General features: G+C 38.4%; 1 protein-coding gene across 2 annotated transcripts in view; it reads right to left on the bottom strand.

The window, feature by feature from the left end:
• Nucleotides 1–20,567, bottom strand: part of MPPE1 (metallophosphoesterase 1) — a 217,257-nt gene that overhangs the window by 140,399 nt on the left and 56,291 nt on the right. For both annotated transcript variants that reach the window (XM_053714911.1, XM_053714910.1), the window contains exons 3-4: nt 15,501–15,609; nt 12,973–13,076 (exon numbers count right to left, since the gene is read on the bottom strand). In XM_053714911.1, coding sequence (XP_053570886.1) covers nt 12,973–13,076; nt 15,501–15,609 — 213 coding nt within the window. The remainder of the gene's footprint in view (nt 1–12,972; nt 13,077–15,500; nt 15,610–20,567) is intronic.

Below are 20,567 nucleotides of genomic sequence, written 5' to 3'. Positions count from 1 at the left end.
TATTGGAGGGGGTGAGAACGGCACACCGGGTCTGTCCCACTCCTTAGTAACAATTTCAGTTAATCTCTTAGGTATAGGAAAAACGTCAGTACTCGCCGGTACCGCAAAGTATTTATCCAACCTACACATTTTCTCTGGTATTGCAACAGCGTTACAATCGTTGAGAGCTGCTAAGACCTCCCCTAGTAATACACGGAGGTTTTCCAATTTAAACTTAAAATTTGAAATATCTGAATCCAATCTGTTTGGATCAGAACCGTCACCTACAGAATGAAGCTCTCCGTCCTCATGTTCTGCAAGCTGTGACGCAGTATCAGACATGGCCCTAGAATTATCAGCGCACTCTGTTCTCACCCCAGAGTGATCACGCTTGCCTCTTAGTTCTGGTAATTTAGCCAAAACTTCAGTCATAACAGTAGCCATATCTTGTAATGTTATCTGTAATGGCTGCCCAGATGTACTAGGCGCCATAACATCACGCACCTCCCGGGCGGGAGATGCAGGTACTGACACGTGAGGCGAGTTAGTCGGCATAACTCTCCCCTCGCTGTTTGGTGAAATTTGTTCAATTTGTACAGATTGGCTTTTATTTAAGGTAGCATCAATACAGCTAGTACATAAATTTCTATTGGGCTCCACCTTGGCATTGGAACAAATGACACAGGTATCTTCCTCTGAATCAGACATGTTTAACACACTAGCAAGAAACATGCAACTCGGTTACAAGTTTATTTAATAAAAACCTACTGTGCCTCAAAAGCACTAAACGATTAAATGACAGTTGAAATAATGAACTGAAAAACAGTTATAGCATCACTCTTAACAAACAACACAACTTTTTAGCAAAGGTTTGTTCCCATTAGTAAAATAACACTAATTAAATTTTAAACATAAAAATTACAGAGCAACGTTTTAAATCACAGTCACTATTAAATCTCACAGCTCTGCTGAGAGAATCTACTTCCCTTCAAAGAAGTTTGAAGACCCCAGAGTTCTGTCAAAGATGAACCGGATCATGCAGAAAATATAAGTGTAACTGACTGAAAATTTTTTGATGCGTAGCAAAGAGCGCCAAAAAACGGCCCCTCCCCCTCACACACAGCAGTGAGAGAGAAACGAAACTGTCATAATCAAAACAAGCAGACTGCCAAGTGGAAAAAATAATGCCCAAATATTTATTCACTCAGTACCTCAGAAATGCAAACGATTCTACATTCCAGCAAAAACGTTTAACATGAATTAAATACCTATTAAAAGGTTTAATGTACTTTTACAGAGTAATTCCGGTGAAATACCATCCCCAGAATACTGAAGTGTAGAGTATACATACATGTCATTATATCGGTATAGCAGGATTTTCTCATCAATTCCATTCAGAAAATAAAAACTGCTACATACCTCAATGCAGATTCAACTGCCCGCTGTCCCCTGATCTGAAGCTTTTACCTCCCTCAGATGGCCGAGAAACAGCAATATGATCTTAACTACTCCGGTTAAAATCATAATAAAAAACTCTGGTAGATTCTTCTTCAAACTCTGCCAGAGAAGTAATAACACGCTCCGGTGCTATTGTAAAATAACAAACTTTTGATTGAAGTTATAAAAACTAAGTATAATCACCATAGTCCTCTCACACCTCCTATCTAGTCTTTGGGTGCAAGAGAATGACTGGAGGTGACGTAGAGGGGAGGAGCTATATAGCAACTCTGCTGGGTGAATCCTCTTGCACTTCCTGTAGGGGAGCAGATAATATCCCAGAAGTAATGATGACCCGTGGACTGATCACACATAACAGAAGAAAGATGTTTAAAACTACATGCTCGATATAAAACGTGAAAGAAAAATTTTGGGTTTTATGTCCCTTACAGAAGGGATCTCTCCTTAGCGAAACAGGTTTAGAAAGGAAAGAATATAAGTGTAACTGACTGAAAATTTTTTGATGCGTAGCAAAGAGCGCCAAAAAACGGCCCCTCCCCCTCACACACAGCAGTGAGAGAGAAACGAAACTGTCATAATCAAAACAAGCAGACTGCCAAGTGGAAAAAATAATGCCCAAATATTTATTCACTCAGTACCTCAGAAATGCAAACGATTCTACATTCCAGCAAAAACGTTTAACATGAATTAAATACCTATTAAAAGGTTTAATGTACTTTTACAGAGTAATTCCGGTGAAATACCATCCCCAGAATACTGAAGTGTAGAGTATACATACATGTCATTATATCGGTATAGCAGGATTTTCTCATCAATTCCATTCAGAAAATAAAAACTGCTACATACCTCAATGCAGATTCAACTGCCCGCTGTCCCCTGATCTGAAGCTTTTACCTCCCTCAGATGGCCGAGAAACAGCAATATGATCTTAACTACTCCGGTTAAAATCATAATAAAAAACTCTGGTAGATTCTTCTTCAAACTCTGCCAGAGAAGTAATAACACGCTCCGGTGCTATTGTAAAATAACAAACTTTTGATTGAAGTTATAAAAACTAAGTATAATCACCATAGTCCTCTCACACCTCCTATCTAGTCTTTGGGTGCAAGAGAATGACTGGAGGTGACGTAGAGGGGAGGAGCTATATAGCAACTCTGCTGGGTGAATCCTCTTGCACTTCCTGTAGGGGAGCAGATAATATCCCAGAAGTAATGATGACCCGTGGACTGATCACACATAACAGAAGAAAGATGTTTAAAACTACATGCTCGATATAAAACGTGAAAGAAAAATTTTGGGTTTTATGTCCCTTACAGAAGGGATCTCTCCTTAGCGAAACAGGTTTAGAAAGGAAAGAATAGTTTATTCTTAAAACTGCTTTATCTTGATAAAAAAAATCCGGTGTGGAGAATAATAAGCAGGGCCGTTTCTAGGGGCGGGCAGACGGGGCAGTTGCCCGGGGCGCAATAGGGAGCAGTGAGGAGCACTTTAAAAAGAAAAAAAAAAAAAGTGCTTGCTTGATAAACTACTGTTATAGCTAATATATATATATATATATATATATATATATATATATATATATATATATATATATATATTTGAAAGGAAGCTGTTATGTTAATTGGCTGCATTGGATGTCAATCATACTAATGGAGCAACAAGATCACAAAGGGGGCGTGTTAAGACCGGATAACTACTTATAGCTAAAACTGAACATAAAAAGGAGAGGAATCACCCTGAGGAAAGCAGTCTCCTATCTCACTGATCTGTGTCACTAAAGAGGTGATGTTTTATGCATATGACGAATTATTCATGGTCTTTACATAATGATATGTACATATTGTTTTGTTTTACTGAGCTAATTAAAAAAGGTGCTTTATAAAAATTGGATTTCCACATACTAAGGAACAGGTTTTCTGTTAAGGATGTTGAATTAAAAAAATAAATCTTTTTGACATTATGCCTTTTTTTTTTTTTTTTTACCATTACCACGTAAGTGAACCAGAACGGTGTCAGTTTAATTTCTCCTGTAGATTTATGAGGGAGGATAAGCTCTGGGAACACAGTTTAAAGGGACAGTTTACTCAAAAGATGTATCCCCTTTAATTTGTTCCTAATGATCCACTTTACCTGCTGGAGTGTATTAAATTGTTTACAAGTATTTCCATTACCCTTATATTGGCATTTAAAATAGTTTATTTAGCCTGTGGTATCCCCACCCATCCTGAAAGTTTTTGGCCTTGAGGCCAAGCTGTGTTAACACAGCCAGTAGAAGAAATTACACTTCCAGTGGGTTATAGAAGAGATAAGGTAATAAAATGTTAATTTTCCATTGTTCTCTCCAAGTATTGGTGATTGGTTTATGGACAGATATAAGATAAAGAAGTAGGTATATTTACACAATGTGATAAAGTAATGAGATCTGATTATACCTACAAGCTCAACTCATTTTATTAGGTTGTGGCTTTAAAACACAAAATCAGCTCATTCATATACACAAAATAAGCCTTAAAAAGCAAATCTCATACATTTTATACTCTGCAGCTAGTAAATAAATTAATTGTAAATACATTAAGGGAAAAACAATTTCATAGTATACTGTCCCTTTAAGGCTCAATTAGAACCATGTCTAACCATAAAGTCAGCAGGATCAGCTGCTCATCTTCGGTAAGGGCAAGGTCCTGAAGGAGAAGGCACATTGCTTCCCTGTGCTGCCTTAACGTGCTCCACCTGGTTAGTTAGGATCCTCATCTTTGTCTGCAATCCCAAATAGAATTATTTAGCAGTCAGGGGCCACCACAGTAGTTTATTTATTTGAAATGTTTTGTTTTTTTAAAATTATTATTATTATTATTAGCTTGCTGTCAGCTGGGAAACAGTACATATTTGTACAAAATAATATGCAAATGATCATTTGCATAAATAATAAAAACAATTCAAACAAGTATATAATTTTAAGATAAAATCTTGATTGAAATGTATAATAGGGCAGATGGCGCAGTTAGAGATATTTCTTTAACAGTGACACTAGTTAATAAACAGCATTAAGACTAACAATATTGCCTTTTTTTTCCCTCTCTAATTCGATTTGCTGTCAGAAGTGATACTACAAAATGAACACTAGAGGTCCTCAGAGACAAAAAATATTTTTTCATGAAAAAGAAAACAAATAGAATACGTGACAATTAACAGCCTTATGATTAGTGCAGAACTGCAGATAAGACGAAGAGTGTGCTAGAAGATACCCACTCCCCTTTCTATTCCTTGTAGCAGAACCTGCTCTCAGCCTCTCACTGACTGCTGGAGAGACACGGGGAGGGAATTTTAGAATGAGAGATGTGGGAGTTCCTTACCAATGTAGCTACGGAAGACAGTACCTGCAGCTGTGACAAGAACACCACACTCTCTATGATCTATAGTAGTGTAGGGCATAAATAAATAATACCTCACACATTTCTTTGTTCTGTACTTTTGCTCAGAGTTGCCGTGTACGAGTTATACAGTTATAGAGGAGGTGTTAAAAAAATGGCTGTGGTATTTTCCATCATGTTCTCTCCCACACTGAACATTAATTCAAGCTTTACTAACCTGGAAGATAAGGACTTGGAAGTTGCTCCTTCTAGTGGAGACGAGACATACAGTGAGTGTGCGACAGCAGAAGGAAGGAATGATTTTTCAGTAAGCTACATAACACCGTTCACAGAGAATACAGTTTACAGTATCCCATGTGAATGCCCCGAAATGTCTCTGGTTAAAAACTGTACATTGACAGTCTGCGCTCTTTTGAGGTTCAAACTTGCCAATCTGGTGTTCAGCTTCCCACAAACATATTTAGTTAAAGCCACTCTGCTGACTGATAGCCATGAAGTAACTGACGATCGTTAAAATTCTGATTCAGATTACAGTCAGTTACTTCACGTGTGACTAACAGTCAGCAGAGTGGCTAGAACTAAATCTGTTTCTTCCCCAGAGGCACAACTTATCCCTCATACTTTCATCATGTACGTGCGTGCAGGAGGAGGAGCCTCGTCGGCTCCACGGTGATGGCTGGCTTTCATTCGCACAGCAAAATCTGTGCGATAAAGAAGGATAAGGGCTGAGATGGGGGCAAAGTTACAAGCATATAGAAATTAGTGCAAAGGGCTTGATGTCTATACTTCTATCTATCACATGTGCGGTGCGTAAACAGCAATATTTTTTTTTTACAAAACTGGACTGGAATCTTTTTGGCTGAATAAGTATAATTTTTCCCATAGGGGTTATTGGAAAAATTCTATTTATTCAGCCAAAAAATAGTTTTTTTCTCTCTCAGGGGGTTTGCGTGCGCCTGTGCTCATATGGAGGAGCCTCCATTGTGCCTATTACTGCCTGAGTGAGTGTGTGTGTGTGTGTGTGTGTATGCCTATCTAGCCCTGCCTGTGTGTGTGTGTCTGCTATTACTGCCTGAGTGTGTGTGTGCCTATCTGCCCCTGCCTGTGTGTGCATGTATCTGCCTATTACTGCCTGTGGGTGTATGCCTATCTATCCCTGCTTGTGTGTGCATGTATCAGCCTATTACTGCCTGTGTGTGTGTATGCCTATCTATCCCTGCCTGTGTGTGCATGTATCAGCCTATTACTGTCTGTGTGTGTGTGTGTGTGTGTGTGTATATGCCTATCTGTCCCTGTCTGTGTGTGCGCATGGATCGTCCTATTACTGCCTGTGTGTGTGTGTGTGTGTGTGTGTGTGTGTGCATATGCCTATCTGTCCCTGCCTGTGTGTGCGCATGGATCTGCCTATTACTGCCTGTGTGTGTGTGTGTGTGTGTGTGTATATGCCTATCTGTCCCTGCCTGTGTGTGCGCATGGATCTGCCTATTACTGTCTGTCTGTGTGTGTGTGTGTGTGTGTGTGTGTGTATATGCCTATCTGTCCCTGCCTGTGTGTGCTCATGGATCTGCCTATTACTGCCTGTGTGTGTGTGTGTGTGTGTGTGTGCGCCTATCTATCCCTGCCTGTGTGTGCATGGATCTGCCTATTACTGCGTGTGTGTGTGTATGCCTATCTATCCCTGCCTGTGTGCGCATGGATCTGCCTATTACTGCCTGTGTGTGTGTCTGCCTATTACTGCCTGTGTGTGTGTGTCTGCCTATTACTGCCTGTGTGTGTGCATGTCTCTGTCTGTTACTGCCTGTGAGTGCACGTCTCTGTCTATTACTGCCTGAGAGTGCACGTCTCTGTCTATTACTGCCTGAGAGTGCACGTCTCTGTCTATTACTGCCTGAGAGTGCACGTCTCTGTCTATTACTGCCTGTGAGTGCACGTCTCTGTCTGTTACTGCCTGTGAGTGCACGTCTCTGTCTATTACTGCCTGTGAGTGCACGTCTCTGTCTATTACTGCCTGTGAGTGCACGTCTGTCTATTACTGCCTGTGAGTGCATGTCTCTGTCTGTTACTGCCTGAGAGTGCACGTCTCTGTCTATTACTGCCTGTGAGTGCACGTCTCTGTCTATTACTGCCTGTGAGTGCACGTCTCTGTCTGTTACTGCCTGTGAGTGCACGTCTCTGTCTATTACTGCCTGTGAGTGCACGTCTCTGTCTATTACTGCCTGTGAGTGCACGTCTGTCTATTACTGCCTGTGAGTGCATGTCTCTGTCTGTTACTGCCTGTGAGTGCATGTCTCTGTCTGTTACTGCCTGTGAGTGCATGTCTCTGTCTGTTACTGCCTGTGTGTATAGTATATTTGAAAAATAAACAGCTATTACAGTTCTTAATTAAATTATTTATGTGCAAAATAATTGTTTTAACTTTTCTAAATAATTGTAATAGATCCCTAAATATGGTACAAATACACCTAGTGACATATTGCAATCCTTTAGAAAATCTTACCTGATGACTGTTTTGCAAAGTTCAACTTTAAAGTCTATTGGAAGTTTTGTAGATACATTTTGGATAAGAATTTAAAGGGATTGATATGCATTAAACAAATAAATATGCATAGCTATAAGAAAAGTATAAATATAATGGCAATTAATAATAGATATAAAAGATATTTTTTAGATAATATCAATATATTTGGAAAAAAACGTAGTAGAAAAATGACATATTTAAAGGGATATGAAAGTCAAAATTAAACTTTCATAATTCAGGATACACTAAAAAAAATGTAAGACAATTCTATTATTCTTGTTCTCTTGGTATCCATTGTTGAAAAGCATATGGACATATCCTTAGCAGCAGCAATGCACTACTAGGAGCTAACTGGTGGTTGGCCGCAACACACATTTGTCTCTTGTCATTTGCTCACCAGATGTGTTCAGCTAGGTCCCAGATGTGCACTGCTGCTTTGGAGCTGACCTCTAAATGACAGAGTGACATGCAAGGTCTAGGAGGGGGACTTTAGAATCTGTGAGGGGGGCACATTTTGGAATTTTGCCCTGGGAGCCAGATTCTCTAGAAACGGCCCTGATAACAAGATCACTCTTGCTCTTCTGGTGATGAAATGAGAGAACCTTTCAAGACTATGCATAGGTTCAAAAGGCTGAGCTTGAAGAAACCTTCAAAACCAAGTTAAGGTACCATGCAGGAAATCAGGCCTAATAACTGGTTTTATCCTGAGCAAATTTTGAACAAAGGCTTGAATTTTCAGGTCCTGAAATCTTTTTGTGATACAAGACTGAAAGGGAAGAAAGTTGGCCTTTAAGGGAACTGGCTTATAAATCCTCCTGTAAAAGAAATTAAAGTGATTGTAAACTTTTGGAATGTAGTGCACAGTATATAAAATTATTCTTAAAATCAGGGGCACCCAACGATTGGATGAAGCTGGGTTCATCATCGATCAGCAAATTAAAAGTATGAGATGCGGTCGGAGGAACAGCGCAATGTTTACCATTCCAAAGGTTTACAATCACTTTAAGGATTTCAAGAAATCTGAGAGTTCCAATGGTAGTTCTTAGACTTCCCAGACTTTGTGATAAATTTGATTTAGGCCAGTGAACCTAAAAAAATTGAGTGTCTCACTATATCAGGAACAAACAAAGACTCTCTGAGGCAAAAATTAGACATTCAATCCTCATGCCCTCAAATTTAGAAATTTGAGCTCTTGATGGAAGAAGGGACCTTGAAAGAGAAGGTCCTTCCTGAGAGGACGCAAAGGCTGGCTTGAGGACAATTGTTCCAGATCTGCATACCAAGTCCTGCGATGCCATGCAAGTGCAAATATAATCACTGAGACCCTCTCCTGTTTTAAACTGGGTATTATTCTCCATAGTAAAACAAAAGGATAAAAGCTGTAAATCAGATTAAATGACCAGGAAATCAGCAGTGCATCTAACAGAGTCACTTGTGGATCTCAAAATCTTGCACAATACCGAGGTAACCAGTAATTCAAGCGAGTAGCCATAAGGTCTATGTCTGGTCTTCCCCAACAATTCACTATATACCTCTTGATTTAAAGACCATTCACCTGGAATTTTTATTGTTTAAAAAGATAGATAATTACCCATTCCGCAGTTTAGTATAACCAACATGGTTATATTAATATACTTTTTACCTCTGTAATTACCTAGTAGCTAAGATTCTGCAGACTGCCCTCTTATTTCAGTTCTTTTGACAGACTTGTATTTTAGTCAATCAGTGTTAACTCCTAGGTAACCCCACAGGAGGGAGCACAATGTTATCTATTAGACACACATGAACTAGTGCTGTCTAGCTGTAAAAATAACTGTCAAAATCAACTGAAATAAGAGGCGGCCTTCAAGAGCTTAGAAATTAGCATATGAGCCTACCTAGGTTTAGCTTTCATCAAAGAATACCAAGAGAACAAAGCAAATTTGATGATAAATTGGAAAGTTTCTTAAAATTGCATGCCCTATCTGAATCATGAAAGTTTCATTTTGACTAGACTGTCTCTTTTAAAATGAATATGAACTTGCTATTTTGCATTATCAGAGGTCTGAAAACACTACATTTTTGTTGTTATTTTGACCAGTTGTCATTTTCTGCAAATAAATGCTCTAAATCTAAATGAATAAAAAAAAATGTTCATTTTACTCAAACACATACCCTATAAATAGCAAAACCAAAGAAACTGATCATTTTGCAATGGTCTCTTATTTTTTTCCAGAGCTGTAAATGTATATAATATTTTTTCCCCCACATATGTTTTATTCTTGTATGGTATATTCTATAGTGTAGGTATCCTATATTGTGGACCATGATTCACTATACAGGGAGTGCAGAATTATTAGGCAAATGAGTATTTTGACCACATTATCCTCTTTATGCATGTTGTCTTACTCCAAGCTGTATAGGCTCGAAAGCCTACTACTAATTAAGCATATTAGGTGATGTGCATCTCTGTAATGAGAAGGGGTGTGGTCTAATGACATCAACACCCTATATCAGGTGTGCATAATTATTAGGCAACTTCCTTTCCTTTGGCAAAATGGGTCAAAAGAAGGACTTGACAGGCTCAGAAAAGTAAAAAATAGTGAGATATCTTGCAGAGGGATGCAGCACTCTTAAAATTGCAAAGCTTCTGAAGCGTGATCATCGAACAATCAAGCGTTTCATTCAAAATAGTCAACAGGGTCGCAAGAAGCGTGTGGAAAAACCAAGGCGCAAAATAACTGCCCATGAACTGAGAAAAGTCAAGCGTGCAGCTGCCAAGATGCCACTTGCCACCAGTTTGGCCATATTTCAGAGCTGCAACATCACTGGAGTGCCCAAAAGCACAAGGTGTGCAATACTCAGAGACATGGCCAAGGTAAGAAAGGCTGAAAGATGACCACCACTGAACAAGACACACAAGCTGAAACGTCAAGACTGGGCCAAGAAATATCTCAAGACTGATTTTTCTAAGGTTTTATGGACTGATGAAATGAGAGTGAGTCTTGATGGGCCAGATGGATGGGCCCGTGGCTGGATTGGTAAAGGGCAGAGAGCTCCAGTCCGACTCAGACGCCAGCAAGGTGGAGGTGGAGTACTGGTTTGGGCTGGTATCATCAAAGATGAGCTTGTGGAGCCTTTTCGGGTTGAGGATGGAGTCAAGCTCAACTCCCAGTCCTACTGCCAGATTCTGGAAGACACCTTCTTCAAGCAGTGGTACAGGAAGAAGTCTGCATCCTTCAAGAAAAACATGATTTTCATGCAGGACAATGCTCCATCACACGCGTCCAAGTACTCCACAGCGTGGCTGGCAAGAAAGGGTATAAAAGAAGAAAATCTAATGACATGGCCCTCCTTGTTCACCTGATCTGAACCCCATTGAGAACCTGTGGTCCATCATCAAATGTGAGATTTACAAGGAGGGAAAACAGTACACCTCTCTGAACAGTGTCTGGGAGGCTGTGGTTGCTGCTGCATGCAATGTTGATGGTGAACAGATAAAAACACTGACAGAATCCATGGATGGCAGGCTTTTGAGTGTCCTTGCAAAGAAAGGTGGCTATATTGGTCACTGATTTTTTTTTTTTGTTTTTGAATGTCAGAAATGTATATTTGTGAATGTTGAGATGTTATATTGGTTTCACTGGTAAAAATAAATAATTGAAATGGGTATATATTTGTTTTTTGTTAAGTTGCCTAATAATTATGCACAATAATAGTCACCTGCACACACAGATATCCCCCTAAAATAGCTATAACTAAAAACAAACTAAAAACTACTTCCAAAAATATTCAGCTTTGATATTAATGAGTTTTTTGGGTTCATTGAGAACATGGTTGTTGTTCAATAATAAAATTAATCCTCAAAAATACAACTTGCCTAATAATTCTGCACTCCCTGTAGAGTACTACCATTTTTCTGTGAGTCATGCTTACTATCTGTTTATTTATTTTCTTCCTCCCCCTTCTCTCTGCTCCTTCTTTCCATCCTCTCCTTCACTTCCTAACTCTTCTCCCTCTTTCCTCTCCCATTTTCTCTCCCTGGCTTTCTCTCCCCCCTTCCATTGTCTCATCCCTTTGTCTACCTTATGACTGTTCAAAAAAACAGTGGTTAACTTTAAATTAAAGGAAATGCTCTAATATGCTACAGAAATTGTATTACTGCACTATTGCTTGCATAGAGTTCCAGAACAATAATGCACTGCTGGGAGCTAGCTAAACACATCTGGTAAGCCAATAACAAATGTGTGTAGCCACCAATCAACAGCTAGCTCCCTGTAGTGGATTTCTGCTGCTGGGGATATGTATATATTATTTTCAACAAAGAAAGAAAGTAGAAGTGAATTTAAAAATGACATGCTCTATCTGAATCATGAAATAATCATTATGCTTTTTCTATCCCTTTAAGCAATCATTATGGCTAAATTAAACTACTAGACTTTAATATGCTTGTTTTGGGTGGAGATAAGTAAACCATACATGGACGTGGCACTGCTGCAAAGTGTCCCTGGAAATCTTTTTCAAATGTTGGCAACTATGCATCAGGAGGAGGCTGCAGGACCGGAGGAGATTTGCTCTCACTGCCAATGTACTCCTTTACACCCCTCGGCCTATTCTCGGCTTTCTGAGGGGGATATCGGGTCTCACATCAGTTTGAGGACCCCTTTCATTAAATGTGTAGATCAGTACTTTAAGTTTCACCATCTACCTGACTAAGGGATCATGAGAAAGTGGGAGGGATTAAAGGGATAGTCAAGTGGAAAAAAAAAACTTTTATTATTTAAATAGGGAATGTAATTTTAAACAACTTTCCAATTTACGTTAATCACCAATTTTGCTTTGTTCCCTTGGTATTCTTAGTTGAAAGCTAAACCTAGGAGGTCCATATGCTAATTTCTTAGACATTGAAGACAACCTCTAATCTGAATGCATTTTGACCACTAGAGGGCATTAGTTCATGTGATTCGTATAGATAACATTGAGCTCATGCACGTGAAGTTACCCTGAAGTGAGCACTGATTGACTAAAATGCAATTCTGTCAAAAGAACTAAAATAAGGGGGCAGTTTGCAGAGGCTTAGATACAAGGTAATCACAGAGGTAAAAGGTATATTATTATAACAGTGTTTATGCAAAACTGGGGAATGGGTTATAAAGGGATTATCTTTCTTTTTAAAGAAAGACTGTCCCTTTAAAGCTCTGTTGTGTGGGGTGCTTTGCCTCCTCCTGTAGGAGTTGACTTTAATCTCACATGTGATGGCTCATAGACTCACCATCTTATGAAAGAAAAAAACATCTTTACACTTTTGAAATAAAGAAATACAATACAAGATGTAATATAATTTAGCATGATATCAAAAGAAGAAAACTAATACATCATGAAAATTATATTTTTCACATTAAAAAAACAAAACTTTTGTTGATGTGACAATATTCAGCCACTTGACTTCAAATCTAAAAATCTGGACAGCAAGTGGTTTGGTTTACTTGAAGTATCAAATGTGGGGGTTGAATATGAGATTGGCTGACCATTATAGCCCCCAGTAGTCACTGACAAGGATTAAAAAAATATATAATGTAGTAGTGTATGTACATATTTTAGCATTGCACAAGGAACTTTAGCCAATAACATTACTAATATGATAGAGAGATGTCTTCTTTTACTCACTCATAATGAAATCCAATGTCATGGTTTCCGACAGCAACCATCAGCTCAGTGTGAGGAGGGTGTCTGAACATTTTCTTGAATCGTGCAACATCATCATCCCAAGCCTAAGAAAACCATCAATATTAATGTGATTGAGCCATTTACTTAATTTAACCAAATTCTGACACATGAACTAGGAAATCAACAGATGAGGGCTGACCAGGTTACTTCTAGTCTCATACAGTACTACTATTAACACATAGTGAATAGGATATTTAGCCTGATGACCCCCCCCCACACACACACACACACACACACACACACCTCTCTTAGCTTGAGACCTGCTCTCATCTGTCTTCTTGCTTTCCTTTTTACAAAACTGTTGAGATTATGGTATAGATTTGACAACCTATATGGTTATATAATATTGTACTTAAAGGGCCATGATACCCAAATGTTGAAACACTTGAAAGTGATGCAGCATAGCTGTAAAAAGCTGACTAGAAAATATCGCTTGAACATCTCTATGTAAAAAAGAAAGATATTTTACCTCAAAAATTCCTCAGTAGCCACATCCCATTGTAAAGGACTTCTAAGCAGCAAATCAGTATGTCTGTCCCAGGACAGCTAAGGGAGTGAGCTTACGTGCACACTCATCTTATTTCCCTATTCAGTTTAAGGAAATTTACTTTGAAATCTCATGAGAGTTAAGTCAAATCTCATGAGATCACAGTAAAAGAGTTCATGACCTCAGCACTGCTGATGCTGATTGGCTGCTGTTCATTTCTTCATTTTTTTTTACCTGCAGCTGAACAACAGCCGAATATAACTTTTTACACAAAACTTACTCTGCTGAGCTGAGGAAATTGTGAGGTAAAATATCTTCCTTTTTTACCTAGAGATGCTCAGGTGATATTTTCCTGTCAGCTTTTTACAGCTATACTGCATCAGTTTCAAGTGATTTAGCATATGAGTATTATGTCCCTTTAAAGGGACAGTCTATTCAAAATTAAACTTTCATGATTAGCGCTGCAGAATCTGTTGGCGCTCTACAAATAAACGATAATAATAATAATAATACCAATAGGGCATGCAATGTTAACAACTTTCCAATTTACTTTTTTCATCAAATTTGCTTTGTTCTCTTTGTATTCTTTGTAAAAAGCTAAACCTAAGTAGGCTCATATGTTCATTTCAAAGACATTGAATTGCCTCTTGTCTCAGTGCATTTTGACAGTTAGACATTGCTAATTCATGTGTGTCATACAGATAACATTGTGCTCACTCCCGTGGAGTTACTTAAGAGTCAGCACTGATTGGCTGCATGTCTGTCAAAAGAACTGAGATAAGGGGGCGGTCTGCAGAGGCATAGATACAAGGTAATCGCAGAGATAAAAAATGTATTAATATAACTGTGTTGGTTATGCAAAACTGGGGAATTGGTAATAAAGGAATTAACTATCTTTTTAAACAGTGAACATTCTGGAGTAGACTGTCTACTGTCTACATTCTGGAGTAGACAAGTAATTCTTGAGCCTGAGCATGTTTAATTTTTAATGATCGAACCCCCGTATACACAAGAGCTGCTGAAGAAGATGTATATGTTAAAATGTATTATGTGAAAAGTACTAGGAGTTTTGTAAATGTTTTTTCCTATTTTTGTTCTTTCTTTTTTGTACAGTCCCTACCTCAAGCTTTCAAAGTGAACTATAACCATGTATAGAAGTGCATTAAACCAATATTGCTGCAGTAGCCTTTAAATCCTTATTAAGGTGGCTAAGAAGGAAAACTTTATGTTCCTAATGGGCTGTCAGCGTGTTGTGCGCATACCTATACCTGTTGGAACAACTCATCCTGTGCTCAGAAGCCAGCACATAATAAATGTGAAAAAAAACAACATCAATTATGCAATATCATAGGCTCCATACAAAATAAGGGGGATGGATGATATGGCTCCAAAGCAGATTCATTTATAAACTTTAACTACATTTTTGGGCATAAAGAAACTGTTTTCAGAGCAGGGTGGGTGCTATTAATTGGTGCATAGCCCTCAGGGAACTAAAGATTGTTTAATCCCTGGAACATAAATTCATGAAGCCATAGCGCTCCTAAAATTGTAGTTTTGACACCTGACGTTCTAGATCTTTCTCTGGCTCCTAAATATTGTGAGACTGGACCAAAATTCTCGCTGTCTAAACAACGTTCACAACCATTTATAAGGACAGAGTAGGTGTTAGCAAAAGAGCAATGCCAAGGGATTATTGCAATTTTCTAGAAAAGTTGTGTGTGTTATTAAAGTTTTACCTAACACAAATGATCGTTACGTTATATTGTATTTGTAATTCAGGTGGCTTTGTTTTTACACGGCAAACTCATTTTCAATTCAGGGCGATTAATAAGAGCAAGCTGTTTCCTTAATTACTCTGCCCCTACAGTATCAATATATTAACTCTATGTGTGATGTTCACTCTGCAAATGATAAGGTTTGCATCTGTTTGCTGCTATGTTTGTTTTATTGTCTGGCAAGGGACCATACAGGAATGTCTCACCTTTGTACGGCTCCATTTACCTTCATCAAACAGATCACCTAAGATGAAGACAAGGTTGGGCTGTAGTAACCAGAGAGCAGCCTGGTATGATCTCTCCATCTGCCATTCCCTACAACAAGAACAAAGATACAATAATACGTTGTTGTCACAGATGAACACAATTAAATGCACCTTTCTCAACCAAAGGATCATGTGAATGATTAAAAATTGTATCCATCACATTGGTGAAACCACAGTTATGTTTGTCACACCCTAGTTATGCTTGTCACACCCTAGTTATGCTTGTCACACCCTAGCTATGCTTGTCACACAAACCAACGTGAGGGAGCGCTCAGACACGGCAGCTTACGGTATTGTGTGATTCTGCAGTGGCCTTCACGTAGATGGTCCCTCCTCCAAAGATGTCGTGATGACGTAGCAGGATCCAACAGCCGGTGCGAGGACAGGAGCGATCCACCTCCGCTCCAACAGAACACAGCAAACACAAGGAGTCAGCGCACCCGGCGTTAAAGAAACTGAAGGCACACAGTAAAATGCTCAAAAGGTAGATTTAATGCAATGCATAAATGAACATCACATTACAAGGCCAGAAGTGTATGGTGGCTGGTTCCACCGGGAATAAAAGTTAATAAGGTCAGACGCGTTTCCTGTGGATATATCACATATTCATCAGTGACCATACTGCACACAGACTGAATAGAGCCTTATATCTAGGCAGGGAACACTCCCATTTAATTGCCGGTCCAATAGTAAGAGGACCTATACTGGCTGAAAAAAGTGGGTGTGCAGTAAGGAGTGATGCGTGAGAGCAGTTCACAATCCATGGTCTTTAAACTTTAATAGGGAAACAGGTAATACATATGATAATTTGCCATATGGAAAAACAAAACAAATAACACTGCAAACATGTTAAGCAATAAAAAATAAAAAATAAAAAATATGAATAATAAATAAACCACCTGTTACCCTTAAATAAAATGATTATAAAGTTGAAAAAGAAAATTGAAAAATATATATAAATACTGCTAGGCGAAAATTTAAAGTGACAGTAAGGTGGATAATAATACTATGTCAGACAATATCAAGAAATAATACTATAGTAATAATGCTATTGATCAACATATAACTTAACATCCCACTCTGAATTTAAACCAATGGGAAGGCGGGTATCCAAATGAAAAATCCAAAACACCTCTTTTTTACTGAGGATCAAACCTCGATTACCTCCTCTGGGGTGTCTGGGGATCATTTGGATAGCCTGGAATGTCAACAAAGAACTGTCTGAATTATGATATCTTCTGAAATGCAGGGATATTGGAGTAGTTGACTCCGGATCCTCAATGGAGTGTTCTAAAAAACGGTCCTTCATGGCACGGGTCGTTTGACCTACATACTGCCTGAAACATCCCTTGCATGTCAGAAGATAAACAACATAACAAAATATTATTCATATTTTTTATTTTTTATTGCTTAACATGTTTGCAGTGTTATTTGTTTTGTTTTTCCATATGGCAAATTATCATATGTATTACCTGTTTCCCTATTAAAGTTTAAAGACCATGGATTGTGAACTGCTCTCACGCATCACTCCTTACTGCACACCCACTTTTTTCAGCCAGTATAGGTCCTCTTACTATTGGACCGGCAATTAAATGGGAGTGTTCCCTGCCTAGATATAAGGCTCTATTCAGTCTGTGTGCAGTATGGTCACTGATGAATATGTGATATATCCACAGGAAACGCGTCTGACCTTATTAACTTTTATTCCCGGTGGAACCAGCCACCATACACTTCTGGCCTTGTAATGTGATGTTCATTTATGCATTGCATTAAATCTACCTTTTGAACATTTTACTGTGTGCCTTCAGTTTCTTTAACGCCGGGTGCGCTGACTCCTTGTGTTTGCTATGTTTGTCACACCCTAGTTATGCTTGTCACACCCTAGTTATGCTTGTCACACCCTAGCTATGTTTGTCACACCCTAGCTATGTTTGTCACACCCTAGCTATGCTTGCCACACCCTTGTTGTTTGTCACAACCTAGCTATGCTTGTCACACCCTAGCTATGCTTGTCACACCCTAGCTATGCTTGTCACACCCTAGCTATGCTTGCCACACCCTTGTTGTTCGTCACAACCTAGCTATGCTTGTCACACCATAGCTATGTTTGTCACACCCTAGCTATGCTTATCACACCCTAGTTATGCTTGTCACACCCTAGCTATGTTTGTCACACCCTAGCTATGTTTGTCACACCCTAGTTATGCTTGTCACACCCTAGCTATGCTTGTCACACCCTAGCTATGCTTGTCACACCCTAGTTATGTTTGTCACACCCTAGCTATGTTTGTCACACCCTAGCTATGTTTGTCACACCCTAGCTATGTTTGTCACACCCTAGTTATGTTTGTCACACCCTAGCTATGTTTGTCACACCCTAGCTATGTTTGTCACACCCTAGCTATGTTTGTCACACCCTAGCTATGTTTGTCACACCCTAGTTATGTTTGTCACACCCTAGTTATGTTTGTCACACCCTAGTTATGTTTGTCACATTCCAAAGTAAATAGCAAAAAAGTAAATTTAAAGGGACACTGTACTGTAAAATGTGTTTTCCCCTTTATGTGTTTCCAATGAATTGTTATTCTAGAGTATTACATTTATAGGAAATTGTTCCTTTAGGTAAATATAGGTATATCTCAAGAATAATGCTATTCAAATGGGCTGAAGATGCAAGAAGAGTAGCCCTGCTTATTTTATAACTCTATACATAAAGGCTGGTACTTAGGTACTGACATTTTATTTATGAGTTTCAGCCAGAAAACCAGCCTTTTCAAGAGAAAGAAACTTAAAGGAGCAATTTAAATACCTATTGCTAGACATGTTTATAAGAGAATTTTATTTTTAGCCAAATTATTCATGACATATTTGACATCTGGTAAAAAAAAATGTAGTCACTTCATTAATAATTTTAAACAAATGAAGTTTCTGTGCAGACTCCACATAACCATTATTAACTCCTAACCCACACCACCCCTGCAAATAACCCACTAACAACCTAAACCACACACAACAATTAACCCCTGTGTGGCAGTTCTTAAGGAGTAAATTGATGTGGGTTTTTCTCCCTCATTGATAGAATAACAAATCATTTAATAAATTATCAACTTTTATTGATGTATCAATTTGTTATTATTTCAATGCATTGAGGCAGTTATTTATTTTCATAAAAATGCAATGAATAAATACAGTTTATTGCGCAATACTTAAAATATAAGATAATAAAAGATCTAACAAAACAATGAAAATCGCAGGTACCTTTAAGAGATGTCCTTAGCTTAGAGCACTGGTTTTCAAACCTGCCCTCAGGCCTCCCTAACAGGCCAAATATTGAGGATATCTGAACTAAAGAAAAGGTGAAATAAATTAGATGATTAGCAAAGGGCTAGCTACAAGTTTTACGTTATGACGCTGCTTTTTCACTACCGCTACTATTAAGAGTCTTGTAGGTACAGCAGTACCGCACACTTTTTTGGCCGTCACGCAACGTAACTACCGCACTTTTTTAAAAAGTCCTTTTTCAATTGGACTTCCACAGCGCCGGTATTACGAGTTTGCCTAGGAGGCCAAAAAGTGAGTGGTACAGCCCATAACTACAAGATCCGTACCGTAAACTGAAAGTCAGTAGTTATGAGTTTTACGCTACAAAGCTGTACCATAAAACTCATAACTAAAATGTTACAAAGTACACTAACACCCATAAACTACCTATTAACCCCTAAACCGAGGCCCTCCCGCATCGCAAACACTAAAATAAAATTATTAACCCCTAATCTGCCGCTCCGGACATCGCCGCCACTATAATAAACATATTAACCCCTAAACCGCCGCAGTCCTGCATCGTAAACACTAGTTAAATATCGTTAACCCCTAATCTGAGGTCCCTAACATTGCCACAACCTACATACACTTATTAACCCCTAATCTGCTGTCCCTAACATCGCTGCAACCTACATTACTGTTATTAACCTCTAATCTGCTGCCCCCAAAATCGCCGCCATCTAACTACACTTATTAACCCCTAATCTGCTGCCCCCAATGTCGCCACCACTATACTAAAGTTATTAACCCCTAAACCTCTGGCCTCCCACATCACTAACACTAAATAAATATATTAATCCCTAAACCTAACCCTAAATCTAACCCTAACACCCCTAACTTTAATATAATTAAAATAAATCTAAATAAAACCTACTATTAATAACTAAATAATTCCTATTTAAGACTAAATACTTATCTGTAAAATAAACCATAAGCTAGCTACGATATAACAGTTACATTGTAGCTATCTTAGGTTTTATTTTTATTTCACAGGCAAGTTTGTATTTATGTTAACTAGGTAGACTAGTTAGTAAATAGTTAGTAACTATTTACTAACTACCTAGTTAAAATAAATACAAATTTACCTGTAAAATAAAACCTAATCTGAGTTACACTAACACCTAACATTACACTAAAATTAAATAAATTATATTAACAAAATACATTTATCTAAATTACAAAAAATAATAAAACGCTAAATTACACAATATAAAAAAGAAATGATCAAATATTTAAACTAATTACACCTAATCTAATAGCCCTATCTAAATACAAAATCCCCCCCAAAATAAAAATAAAATCCCTAGTCTAAACTAAACTGCCAATAGCCCTTAAAAGGACCTTTTGCGGGGCATTGCCCCAAAGAAATCAGCTCTTTTACCTGTAATAAAAAAATACAAACAACCCCCCAAAAGTAAAACCCACCACCCACACATCCAACACCCCCCAAAAAAACTACCTAAAAAACCTAAGCTCCCCATTGCCCGGAAAAGGGCATTTGGATGGGCATTGCCTTTAAAAGGGCATTTAGCTCTTTTACATTGCCCAAAGTCCCTAATCTAAAAATAAAACCCACCCAATAAACCATTAAAAAAACCTAACACTAACCCCCAAAGATCCACTTACAGTTTTTGAAGACCGGACATCCATCCTCAATGAAGCCGGGAGAAGTTTTCATCCAAGCGG

Source organism: Bombina bombina, chromosome 5 (assembly GCF_027579735.1).
Source record: "Bombina bombina isolate aBomBom1 chromosome 5, aBomBom1.pri, whole genome shotgun sequence".
Lineage (NCBI taxonomy): Eukaryota > Metazoa > Chordata > Amphibia > Anura > Bombinatoridae > Bombina > Bombina bombina.
Note: the sequence above shows the minus strand (reverse complement) of the source record. Positions and strands in the feature narration are given on the sequence as shown.